This window comes from Haliotis cracherodii, unplaced genomic scaffold, assembly GCF_022045235.1.
Source record: "Haliotis cracherodii isolate W230 unplaced genomic scaffold, xgHalCrac1.p SCAF_22, whole genome shotgun sequence".
In the NCBI taxonomy this organism is placed as follows: Eukaryota; Metazoa; Mollusca; class Gastropoda; order Lepetellida; family Haliotidae; genus Haliotis; species Haliotis cracherodii.
Genome location: NW_027266278.1, coordinates 5,024,925 through 5,038,045, shown reverse-complemented (window position 1 = coordinate 5,038,045; position 13,121 = coordinate 5,024,925). Strand labels below are relative to the sequence as shown.

Genomic DNA, 13,121 nt, shown 5'->3' with positions numbered 1-13,121 from the left:
GTGGCCGAGGGGGCAGTAATCATGTGAAGTGTATGGAAAACGTGAGGTGCCAACTCCTGCACCCGAACCTGGATCTACCAGTGCGCTTCCCTCCCAGATCTCACCACAGAGTGAGTGAGTTTGGTTTAACGCGGCTTTTAACATTATTTCAGTTATATCACAGCGTGTCAGCTTAATGTGGGAGGACAGCCCTAAGTGATGCAGGTCTAAGACGTTTACCACTTCAGTGAAACCCACGAGCACGAGCACGGGTATGGTGCTGACAAACCTAGAAACATAATCAAGGAGAACCGGGATTCGAACCCACAATCATAGGTTTCTGGCCTGCCCTAGGGATGCAACTCTGCACAGTGAATCGCGGCGCCTTAGACGACTGGACCATCAGTGCCCCCATATCACCACAGAGTGTAGTCACATTGGACAGACAGCACAGCAAATGGCTGCAGCGATGTCAGTGATGACTGAGAAAGAAAAAACTGAAAAGATACAATGTTAAATTCCTTTTATTCCAAAACATTCACCATTCTCTCGCTGAAGTCAACAAAGATGTCCTCATCTACACTGGTACCTCACATTAGATTCTCCACTTTTCAACACCTCGACAGAACTGACCTTAACTGACTCACCAGAAAATTCTCTTTGTAAACAATACATATGCAAAAAACAAAAGCCAAAGAAAACAAATAAATATCTTCTCTTCATTCTAAAATGTTTATCAATTAAACATAACAAAAAATAGCCTCTTGTTCAAAAGAAAAAAGAATATTAAAATATTGCTGGACATGATTGATGCCCTGATAAAAAATGTGTTGTTAAAGAAGAATATAATTGTTTGTCCCCTCTCAAAGAACAAAATCCGTATTTTTAAGTAGTGCAGAGCTACAGATAAGCAGCACAATAACTTTCAATACACTTGCGTACAGAAACGCATGCATTAAATGAAATACTCAAATATATAAAAACAGCACGCATAAATACCCAATGAAGCTTTTTCAGCATGCGTACAAAGGAGCTGATTTACGAAACACAATTACGAGCTAATTTACTTTCCCAGTCAAGCCTATTTAGAACAGTTATAGACGTCTAAAACATTATTTCATTTTTTTAATCTTAAAATGTTCACTAATTTTGGGGAAAACCCAATAGAGATGAATAGATGAGTGAAAAAATATTGGTTACCCAATTTGAATAGTAACCCAAGAGTAAAAACTCAATTGCTCAAAAAGTTATCTGGAGCTCTGGAAGCAGCTGAAAACAAACAATCTGTCTCTCAGAAAATTGCCCCTCCCCATCCCCCAATTATTAAATGACGTCAAAGTTTCTTCTTTTCAAATATCAAAAATGACCATCACTTTTTTTTAATGAAAACTAAGATGTTGAATGCTGGCTGGTAGGTGATGGTAAAATACAGCTTTGTCATAAATCTAGATTACCTCAATGAAATGACAGTTTACTGACCTACTTTCTGCAATGCACATTTAAGCTCATGCATTAATTCTCAGTACATGCATTACGAATGTTGTTTGTTTGTTTGTTTGATGTTTAACGCCACACTCAGCAAAATTTCAGCTATATGATGGTGGTCTATAAATAATCGAATCTGGACCGGACAATCCAGCAATTAGTCATGAGCATCGATCCACGCAATTGGGATACTATGATATGCATCAACCAAGTCTGTGAGCCTGACCACCCGATCCTGTTAGTCACCTCTTACGACAAGCATAGTCACCTTTTACGGCAAGCATGGGTTGCTGAAGACGTATTCTACCCCGGATCTTCACGGATCCTTTGCTACAACAATCAAATCACACAAAATGCATGTGCAGTATCAATATACAGGCTACCGTATTCGACGTAATAAGCGCCCCGCTCTAATAAGCGCCCATGGCGATATTTGCTAATATATTGGCTAGTGAACAAACCCAATTAGCACCCCTTCCGATTGATCAATGTACACAAGACTTATTTATTCGCGTACAATACGCACTCATGTGTTATATGCACCCTTAATTATGGGCAAATACATTCTGGAAAAATATATCTGTCGTATATAAACATATCAGGCTGTCAGCATAAACCACGAAATTTATCTTTTAACTCTGTTTTTTTTCACCAAAATAATATTCTAATAAGAGCCCCCTATTTCTAATTTTGAGAGCGCCCTGGGCGCTTATTACGTCGAATACGGTAGTTCAAATACAGCACGAAGTAAAAGATGTTCATGTATTACGAATGAACTGCATGAAATACTTGTGCAGAATTTTTGTGTTGTATTTATTTTTATTTATTTATTGATTCATTTTAACTTTCAGGCTGTATTTTAAATCTGTTTACGAAGAATTTTGTTAATTCGCTGTGTCGGACATTATTTGTAACGAATGTCTAGTTACACGTGTGGTATCCTTAACAGAGTCACTAGCCCATGGCAAATATTCACCACCTAGGCTTCAATTGTTGCCTTAAATCAAAGATTTTATTTAGCTTATCAGAAGAGAACATTTTTATATTCCATGAAAACAGTTGCGAAATTTTGTGTAAGTACTCAGCAATGAATACTTCAATATAAATCTGAAGAGTGATAATGTTGTGATGAAATTTTATACACTTTGCTACAAAAATGACACACACTGGTTTAGGCGACCTTGCACAGCCATGATTCCACCTCGGACAGATCAGCTTTAGAGTTATCTCCCTTGCCCTTGCAACTGCATTCTGCGAATGTGATCTTGAAAGGCTTAACATCTGAAAACTCAAAGTCCTTGTTTCTTTTGCCTAGATATGTGTTGTTATTGGATGTGTTGTCTGTGCCTTGAAGAGCAGCGGATCTGGTCACTCTCAGAGTATTCCTGGAAATAATGAGTGAGTGAGTGAGTGAGTGAATTGGGTTTAAGACCACTTTGAAAAGTATTTCAGCATAGGCGGATCCAGAGGGAGGTCCAGGGGGTCCCGATCCCCTTTTTGAAAACCAATTGTAGTATGTTGTTGGCAGTAAAATTATCCGAGAGAGGATTTTGATTTTTTGAACCTCTTTTAAAAATGATGGATCTACCCTTGGTCAGCATGTGTTCAGTTACAACACAGTGTATCATGTGGGAGGCGAACATAAAAGTGATACAGGTCTTCGAGTGAGTGAGTTGGGTTTAAAAGGGCTTTCAACAGTATTCCAGTTATATCATGGCGTGTCAGCTTAATGTGGGAGGAAAGCCATAAGTGATGCAGGTCTCAGACGTTTACCACTACGGTGAAACCCACGAGCACGGGTATGGTGCTGACAAACCTAGAAACATATTTGGGGCGAACCGGGATTCGAACCCACAATCATAGGTTATATTGCTCACTTTTTTGGAGCATTACACATGCCATAATGAGTTGAGATGTTTTTTCCCCAACGCAAAGCATGATAGAATAAAATTATTGTTTCAGATACAAATATTCTGATCATTGGATCAAAATTCTTGAAGTTATATTATTGGATAATGTTAAACCGATTCACCGGAGGAGTGGGAGAAGGCGTGTGCACAGCTGATTGTTGTTTCCGTCTTAGTTTACGAGTAAATACACATGGTAACCTTAATCACTGCTTGCAAAACAATGCCTTGCAGAACAAGAATTACAATTGAAACTGTAAATCAACATATCTAGTGATGCTTTATCTCAAATTTAAAATTTGTACTGAACCAAGTTTGTTGTCACCCATTCTTTGATGCCTGAATGCGCATAATACCCGAAAAATATATTTTTACAAAATACTGAATACTCATTCAATAAATATGCCCAGATGCACGCTCTATGTGTATTTGCCAAGTGTATAACATTAAACATGAAGAAAATAGTGTTTTGAAATCACCTGATAAACCAAGCATTAAAATATGTCATTGTAATGAAAGAGTGAACCTCAATATACTGGTAACACCCTAGCCGTGCACCCTTAATGTTCATCTTCAAAATCAAATGTGAACCTCCAGCTGAATGGGACCCCTGAAATTAAACCTGAATTGATTAAGTTAACAAAACTCTTAAACAAATCACCAGGCCATACCCTACATATCCGAATGCACACTCGCTGACTGGCGCATGTATGCACGCACGCAGTTTTACGTGTCAGATTTCGTGTGACATAGTATAACAGTGTAAGGAAGGTGCCGGGCAGTGTGGCTTCGTAATATCACACACTGATCACTTCTGTATAAACACCGGCAAATTAAGAATGTTGACATATAGAGAATCTCACCTGAGTGTCTCTTGATATGAAATATATCACCACAAAATGATAAAAGTGGAAAAACTCTGAGGCTTGATGATTTTTTAAAAAAAGTTTCCTCAATTTAGAGGCATTTTACCATTGCATTCAGTGCGATACTGTAAAACTGAGCATTAATGCCTCTTCCACTTCATTGGCCCACTTCAGTGATGTACCTCCACAAAGCCATAACACATTATTATGAATTTGGAAAATTCTAATTCCAATTTGGGAATTTTTTACTGATATTTGCTGCAGACTTGGGGCCGAATATCATCCTTTGAGCAGGTGTAGATAAAAACTTTGGAAACAAAACTTACCTTGGAGATTACGTGCATTCATTGAGCCCTTGTTAATTTGTGATCACAAAACGCAGCCCGACTTCCCAAAAGGCCTCCATTCTACTTTGCCTGAGAAATAAGAATTAACTTTAACTTACATCTCTTTTTCAAGTTGACCCTGGATGACCTTTGGCCCCTTGGCTAGGGTCATATCCTGTTTGTTACACACTATGAGAATGGGTGGTGCCAGACTGGAGATGGTGCTGTCGCTGAGTGCAGTGTAGAGCAACCTGTCAACAAAGTAACAATAAACATGAGGAAAGCAACACAACTACTAGTAGACACACAGGCGGATCCAGATGGGGTGGGGTGTGGGGGGTAGGGGGTGTGTGTCGTGTGTGTGGGGTGTCGGGGCGGGGGGTCCTGGGGGGGGGGGGGGGGGAATCTGGACCCCCACCCAACCCCTTTGAAAGACCAAATGTAGCATGTAAGGATATGAATTTATGGATGAAGAACTTCTTCATTACACAATAAGAGCAACGTTTCGGTGTAGGTTCTAACACCGTTATCAAGCAAGTCACGTTTCAGTGTAGGTTCTAACACCGTTATCAAGCAAGTCACGTTTCGGTGTAGGTTCTAACACCGTTATCAAGCAAGTCACGTTTCGGTGTAGGTTCTAACACCGTTATCAAGCAAGTCACGTTTCGGTGTAGGTTCTAACACCGTTATCAAGCAAGACGTTTCGGTGTAGGTTCTAACACCGTTATCAAGCAAGTCACGTTTCGGTGTAGGTTCTAACACCGTTATCAAGCAAGTCACGTTTCGGTGTAGGTTCTAACACCGTTATCAAGCAAGTCACGTTTCAGTGTAGGTTCTAACACCGTTATCAAGCAAGTCACGTTTCGATGTAGGTTCTAACACCGTTATCAAGCAAGTCACGTTTCGGTGTAGGTTCTAACACCGTTATCAAGCAAGTCACGTTTCGGTGTAGGTTCCAACACCGTGACTTGCTTGACCGTGACAAGTGACTTGCGTGACCGTGACAAGTGACTTGCTTGATAACGGTGTTAGAACCTACACCGAAACGTCGGTCCTAATTGTAATAAAGAAGTTGTTCATCCATAAATTCTTATCCTTACTTAGTGTTCCAACTGCCAAATGCCTATCAAAGAAGTCAAATATAGTATGTTGTAGGCAATAAATTGGACTGAGAGAGGATTTTGATATTTTGGACCTCCCTTTTAAAAATGCTGCATCCACCATTGTAGATACTTCTTCATTTTAATCACCTAATCAGCTAAAACATTCAGGTAGGTAGGTAAAAAAAACTATCTAAAAATACAATTTGAAATATCTTTTAGGATTTCCTTAAAATGTTAAGTAGGTAGGGAAAAACAAATAACTAGTGGGGGTGGAAGTTCTTAAGATAGATTTTCTAGATTTTAATGATAGTATTTCAAATAATTTCGTACATGGGCGTATTTTAACCGGGAATCTCCATGGGGTGTGAATATCAGAGAGGACAGATCAGTACAAAGCACATAGCCCTAGAGAATAAATTAAAAAATGAATCCTACTCAAGTCTAGCATCATTTGGCAAGTCTAGATTGCCTCAGCTCTGAAATCAAGCATTGTTCTGGACTTCATTTGGATTTTATTCTTTATTTCGTTGATATAAAATTATGATATATTTTAAATAAGATAACATATTTCTGGGACTAAATGTCAGCCTAGGAACCAGCTTAAATAAAATGCAGCTCAAAAAACGAATAATCACATACTCAGCCACCTCCTTAATCTCCTTCTGAAAATTCAAGCTGTCGATGACGAAAATGATGGCCCTGGAAAAGTAAAACAGACATTTATTGTGATGTACAATGTACTCATATGAATGTTTGTTTGTTATTTAATGCCGCACTCAGCAATATTTTGGTAGTATTGACGTAAGTCTGTAAATAATCGAGTCTGGACCAGACAATCCAGTGATTGACATCATGAGCATCGATCCACGCAATTGGGATATGATGACATGCATCAACCAAGTCAGCGAGCCTGACCACCCGATCCCGTTAGTTGACTCTTACAGCAAGCACAGTCGCCTTTTACAGCAAGCGTGGGTTGCTGAAGACGTATCCTAACCTGGATCTTCATGGGTCTGTCCTGATGAATTATGAATGTACAGATTTAGCAGACCCATGTGACTGATGCAACATGTCCTGGTTTATTGTTCTATTCTGATGTATTGTTAAATATCATTTAACAGTTTTGCTTTTTGAACGCGGTCTGTGCCTATAGCAACTAGCATGAAAATTATGTTTGGTCCAGTAAGCTCAGACATTAAAATTCCATACAATTATGGGTGAGTGAGTGAGTTTGGTTTAACGCCGCTTTTAACAGTATTCCAGTTTGATCACGGCGTGTCAGCTTAATGTGGTAGGAAAGCTCTCAGACGTATACCACTTCGGTGAAACCCACAAGCAGGGGTATGGTGCTGACAAACCTAGAAACATAATCGGGGCGAACCGGGATTCGAACCCACAATCATAGGTTTCTGGCGTGCCCATACAATCATGACAACAGAATAAATCTACTGAAGGTGTTTGGCACAGACTGCCATCTATTGATGTACATGTATTTACATGAGTGAGTGAGTGAGTGAGTGTGGTTTAACGCCGCTTTCGCAATTAAAAGTAATAAATGGGCTTCACACCTTGTACCCAGGTGGAGACTTGAACCTCCACCTTCCGCATGATGAGTGAACACTTTAACCACTAGGCTACCCCTCTGCACTATAATATATTGAACGATGCACACTAACAAGAGGCCGAATGCTAATATGTCAGGAGTTCTATACACTTATTCATCACAAGATCAATAATCAATCATTGATTGCTGTTTCAAACAAAATGCGCATTTCTGATTACATGCAATGTTATTTTTTCTTACCTGATGCTAAACCTATAGCACCGTGTAGCGTAAGGTGAAACTTATCAATCTTGACATTAGAAAAAATTCTGTACACTGCATATCGACAGAAAGAAAACAAAAACATAATCAGATTTCTTATTTTTTTCAGATATTATCAGATTATGGCCATTATATATTAATTAATAGATTGTTATCCCTTCCATCAAACAAACACTTTGCCTCGTGTCATCTTATTGTCTAAGCATATGAAGAATAACCCATCAGAGCTCCAGATAAGCTGCGTATCTGCGTGAAATACGCATCAGAAATGCAGAAATACACAGTAAAATATAATCCAAGCATATCAAATACGCAACGAACATTACAGTTACGCTACAAAAATGAAACTTGTGCGTATCATCAAAATATTGTGAAGTAACCCTGTGTATTCGATTAGCAAATCAGCAACTTATTTTGAAATTATAAACTGGCATTCCGTCAACCTTGCCAAACTCCACGATGACAGTCACATCATGATCATTTGCCATCACAATTTCGTGTGGAAGTATCGTGGTATTTTTGAGTCCTATAAAGCTCTCGAACCCACATGACGCCAGTTTGCTATGACTAGAGGAATAGTGTTTTTAAATATTTAACTTAAATACCCACATGTGTAAAAACTAGTGGGTAACAGAAATTTGAATACCCAGATAGAATTACTGATACCCAATGATTTTAAAATGCATGGGTAAAATACCCACAACACCAAAAGCTTATCTGGAGCTCTGACCTATAGAAACTATCAAATGTAGAGATACCTCGCAAGCCCCTTGTGTTCTTCCATTGTCTGGAACCTTAATCTCTCATGGCCAGGCAGGTCGATGACTCGCAGACTTTTCTAAAAACAAAGTTTTTGTAACAATATTCAGCGATAGAAACTGGCACTGGTCCTAAAGTCCTTGCTAATGTGTCACAAAGACCAGTAAAAAATTGCCATTTTGTTATGTGTTGTCATTACAGGACTAGTGGACTAAAAATGTTAGTTTCTACGGCTGTATTTGTCACACAGGCAAAGATGTCTCACTCAGATACAGTATACTGACTCTGAGCCAACCAGTCCTTGTTTTAGCCCCTAAATGCATCTTTTAACGTCTTTTGGTATGACGCGGCTGGGGATCGAACCCCAGACCTTCCGCTCTCCAGGCGAACGCTCTACCACTAGACCACGGAGGCGGTCTTCACATTCATAAATTCTCTTCCTTGTAAAATTGGCTTAATAAAACAATAACATACATAGCTTATGTTTATGTTTTGTGCAGATCACTGAAAATATTAAATCAGTTTTTACCTGGCTCAGAAAATATTTACTTGCAGACTGTGCACTTACATTTGTGTCTGCCACCGTGTAGCTCCCCGAGTTTGACTTGGTGGATGTATAGGTCTCCTTGTATGCCTTGTACACAAGCTGGGAAAGTGAAAATAACATGGGTTATATTCATATATATAGAATCTGATCCGTTTAGTACAGAGAGACATGAAAGCCAAAAGATGCTAAAGTGATGCAGGTCTTAAACGTTTACTACTTAAGTGAAACATACAAGCACTGGGAATGTATTTTGTTTGGTTTGTCCGTGAAGATCCAGGCTAGAATAGGTCTTCAGCAACCCCTGCTTGCCGTAAAAGGCGACTATGCTAGTCGTAAGAATATTGCTGAGAGCGGCGTTAAACAACAAACCAACCAACCAAATCGTTTTATGCTGCACTCAGCAATATTCCAGCTATAAGATGGCAGACAAATAATCGAGCCTGGGCCAGACAATTCAGTGATTTATTTTGCATATCTTATGCAAATCAACAGTTTATCTGGAGCTCCACACCATGGTCATTGTCACGATTGTTGTCATCTTACCCTTGAGAAAAGCAGGGTCTTGCCAGCATCACAAATACCAAGGAGCAGGACGCCTCGTCTTTTGTTTTGTTCCCCACTAAGGAAGGCAAATATTACTGAAAAACAAGGTGAAACAACCATCACTGCAACAATGTGAAATATACATGATAAAAAACATGTAGTTCCATGCAATTTCCACATATAGAAGGTGACTCGTCATTCTAGTGATAGGTGGATGGCTTCAGGAGAGAGAGAGAGAGAGAGAGAGAGAGAGAGAGAGAGAGAGAGAGAGAGAGAGAGAGAGATGTATGGGCGAGGGAGGGAGAGAGAGAGGGGGGGGGGGGGGGGGCATATTAACATGTCAAATAAAATGAGGGTGGAGATCATCACAGTCACACCCCTACCCCTATACCCACTAGTCCCTAATCCTGGATAACGAGACTACCATGATGTGAAATGGCAAATACTCACACACACGACGGTACTGACAAGGACCCCTTTCATTTCAAACACAGTTAACGAAATACGTCGTAATTTCTAATGCTGTTGTATATAATTTTCAAAGCATTAGAAATGCCGAACAAACAGAAGAAAATGTGTCCAACATGACTGATGAAAACAGGTCGAACTTATCGGAAAACATATTGAATAAATCATCCGACACCAAAATATTGCCATATGGTAATCCATATGGCCCTGTGTTTTAGCGTAGGTAACAGTCACGACAAAATAAGAAAGAAAGAACATACCAAGAGTTAACAATCCTACAACGACGGCGACTAAAATACCGATGACTGTTGGATCTCCGGCTTGAACACCATTTTTCACATAGGAGACAAACTCGTTCATGCTGTCGTTCGCCATGATGTGTCAACTGACTCCTAACACTACTTCCGCTCTGTTAATAAGCCGGATCAGTCTGACCGGGCCGTTCCTTTTCAACCAAGTCACAACTCAACAAACTCGCCTCCGGCAGACTTGACTGTTCTAAAACTGTTACTTACCCAACGGCTAACTAGTGTTAGCTAAGATCAGAAATTAGGGTAATAAAATGTGACATCATTCATGACACTATTATAGTCTGGAATGGAATTAGATTATATCAGTGGGATAAAAAGGACTAAATAATTTGGTCAAAACGGCTCGTTTGTCTGGTCAAACTGATTCTCGTGTCCTGTCAAAACGAATCTGTGAAATATACGATTAAAAACAAAAAAATATTTTATACTCGTTTTATATTCATTAAAAGTTTCACTATTATATGGTATAGTCCAGAGCTCCAGATAAGCTTTTGGTGTTGTTGGTATTTTACTCGTGCATTTTAAAATCATTGGGTATCAGTAATTCTATCTGGGTATTCAAATTACTGTTACCCACTAGTTTTTACACATGTTGGTATTTAACTTCAATATTTAAAAACACTATTCCTCTAGTCTCTGCAAACTGGCGTCGTGTGGGTTCAAGAGCTTTATAGGACTCAAAAATACCATGATACTTCCACAAAAAGTGTGATGGCAAATGATCATGATGTAACTGTTATCGTGGAGTTTGGCAAGGTTGACGGAATGCCCGTTTATAATTTCAAAATAAGTTGCTGATTTACGTATCGAGTACGCAGCGTTACTTCACAATATTTTGATGATACACACAAGTTTTATTTTTGTAGCGTATCTGTAATGTTCGTTGCGTATTTGATACGCTTGGATTTTATTTTGCCGCGTATTTCTGATGCGTATTTCACGCAGATACGCAGCTTATCTGGAGCTCTGTATAGTAGTGGAATTTAGTTCAGTGCGAACCTATTTCTGGGCGAACGTCTGCGTTTCAAAATGGAAATCACCCCGTGACAATAAACATGTATCATAAGAATGAATTCACAGCGAGCCGAGATAAACAACTGATTACATTTATTTAAACTAAGGAGTTTTGTGTGTAATTATGAATATTCATATTAACATTATTCAGTTTCGACATGATGTGTTTATGTTTATATTGTTAACGTCATTGGCCCATTGTCTACGATCACCGTCTTGTCTCAATTAATGACACACACGGACCTTTTGAAAACCAACTGTAGTTGTATGTTAATAATTGTAATCAGTAAAATTAACTGAGAGAGGATTTTTATATTTTGGACCCCTCCCTTTTAAAAATGCCGGATCCGCCCTTGTGTCACGGAGATGTTTTCATTGGAAAAAATTATTCAGACTCGTAATCAAGTAATCACCAAGCCTTACCCGACTAACATAGTTCTACTTTGTTTCCTTCTCATACATACTTTGTTAAATCATTTCCTTATGTGTAAAATTATAATCTCCCTGAGAGAATATGTAAGACCTCATCATTCAAAGTACATTTATTCTTACCTCAGTTTTAAACGTAGTATATTTGTTTATTTTAACTGTTGCCTTAATTGCGTACCATCACCAGCAGCTGAAGGGGTGGTGTAGAACCTGCTGGGGAGCCGTGCAGGTAGCAGAAGTATTGTAAGTCCCTTCAGTCCCTAGTAAGGTGGCCTTACTTTGGTTGCTGGTGATCTATAGCCCATTTTTATATTGTATTGTTGATTGAAAATATATTCTTTTAAATGTTCTCAACTAGTTTTAAAATCGAAACTGTGATACTCTAGTTATTTTTACTGTCCCTCGCTGACAGGTATTTATTTCATTAAATCTGTGTATTATGTGTCAGTTCTCGATATGGCTGAAATACTGCCGATGTGACGTTAAGTAATAACTCACACACTCACTTATTACGTGTTTAGTGATGAAATACTGTATTTGACTGGAAAAAAAGATCTCTCATTCGTGTGAAATAATTATTTATGCCGGAACTACTTTCAGTCTGCTTCAATGACAAAGAAAACTAGCTGAACAACAGCCAAAGTAGACGTCATATCAGCCCTCTCAGACCACCAGCCACAGATCCCAAACCATTATATTCAGTTTGACAAAGCCCAAATCCTCTCTACCAAACACCAGGAAACTCTGAGGCCATAGAATTCCGCCGTCACACATCTTTGATCGACAGAGATCGAGGGTGTTACATCTCGTCTGTCTTTGAGGATCTAATCAAAGGACCTTAATTTATAATTTGCACCTAATCAGCTTGCCACAACGCTTAATCCTTATCTTTACTGTATAGGTACTTACGTATCTGACTGAATTATCTGTGTTATTTGTCATATATTTACGGCTTATCACAGCATCTCATGCAAATATACCTCTCATCACTTGGTTGTAGTCACTCCAGCTTCGAAACGGTGTAAGAATCTACATCGAAGCGTTGCTACATGTAACAAACCAAAAGTTGTTATGGATAAGGTTGTACGTTTTCCTTTTTACTCACCAACTCCTAGAATGTTTCAGTGACATATGGGTTTTCAGACTATGATCGTGAAGATCAGTAAGAAAACACATACCGTATTTGACGTTATAAGCGCCCCGCTCTAATAAGCGCCCACGGCGATATTTGCTAATATATTGGCAAGTGAACAATCCCAATTAGCACCCCTTCCGATTAATCAATGTATACACATGACTTATTTATTCGTGTATAATACGCCGTGTGTTTGTGCACCCTTAATTATGGGCAATTAATTCTGGAAAAATATATCTGTCGTATATAAACAGTTCAGGCTGTTTTTTCCACCAAAATAATATTCTATTTCTAATTTTGAGAGCCCCCTGGGCGCATATTACGTCGAATACGGCAACTAATAGAACAATTATATTTATCGCATCTCGTGAGTGAAACAGTTGACATTTTCACTCTTGGCTGCGTCACTCTTGAAATCATCACG

At 39.0% G+C, this 13,121-nt stretch overlaps 1 protein-coding gene across 1 annotated transcript; it reads right to left on the bottom strand.

The window, feature by feature from the left end:
• Nucleotides 1-2,582: 2,582 nt before the first annotated feature.
• LOC139471283 (signal recognition particle receptor subunit beta-like) lies at nucleotides 2,583-10,185 on the bottom strand. The gene is made up of 7 exons (XM_071253583.1): nucleotides 10,069-10,185; nucleotides 9,341-9,435; nucleotides 8,819-8,896; nucleotides 8,250-8,329; nucleotides 6,306-6,365; nucleotides 4,683-4,814; nucleotides 2,583-2,849 (listed from the first exon to the last, which is right to left on the bottom strand). The coding sequence occupies exons 1-7, from the start codon at nucleotides 10,181-10,183 to the stop codon at nucleotides 2,636-2,638; spliced, it is 774 nt and encodes a 257-aa protein (XP_071109684.1). The 5' UTR covers nucleotides 10,184-10,185; the 3' UTR covers nucleotides 2,583-2,635.
• Nucleotides 10,186-13,121: the final 2,936 nt, after the last annotated feature.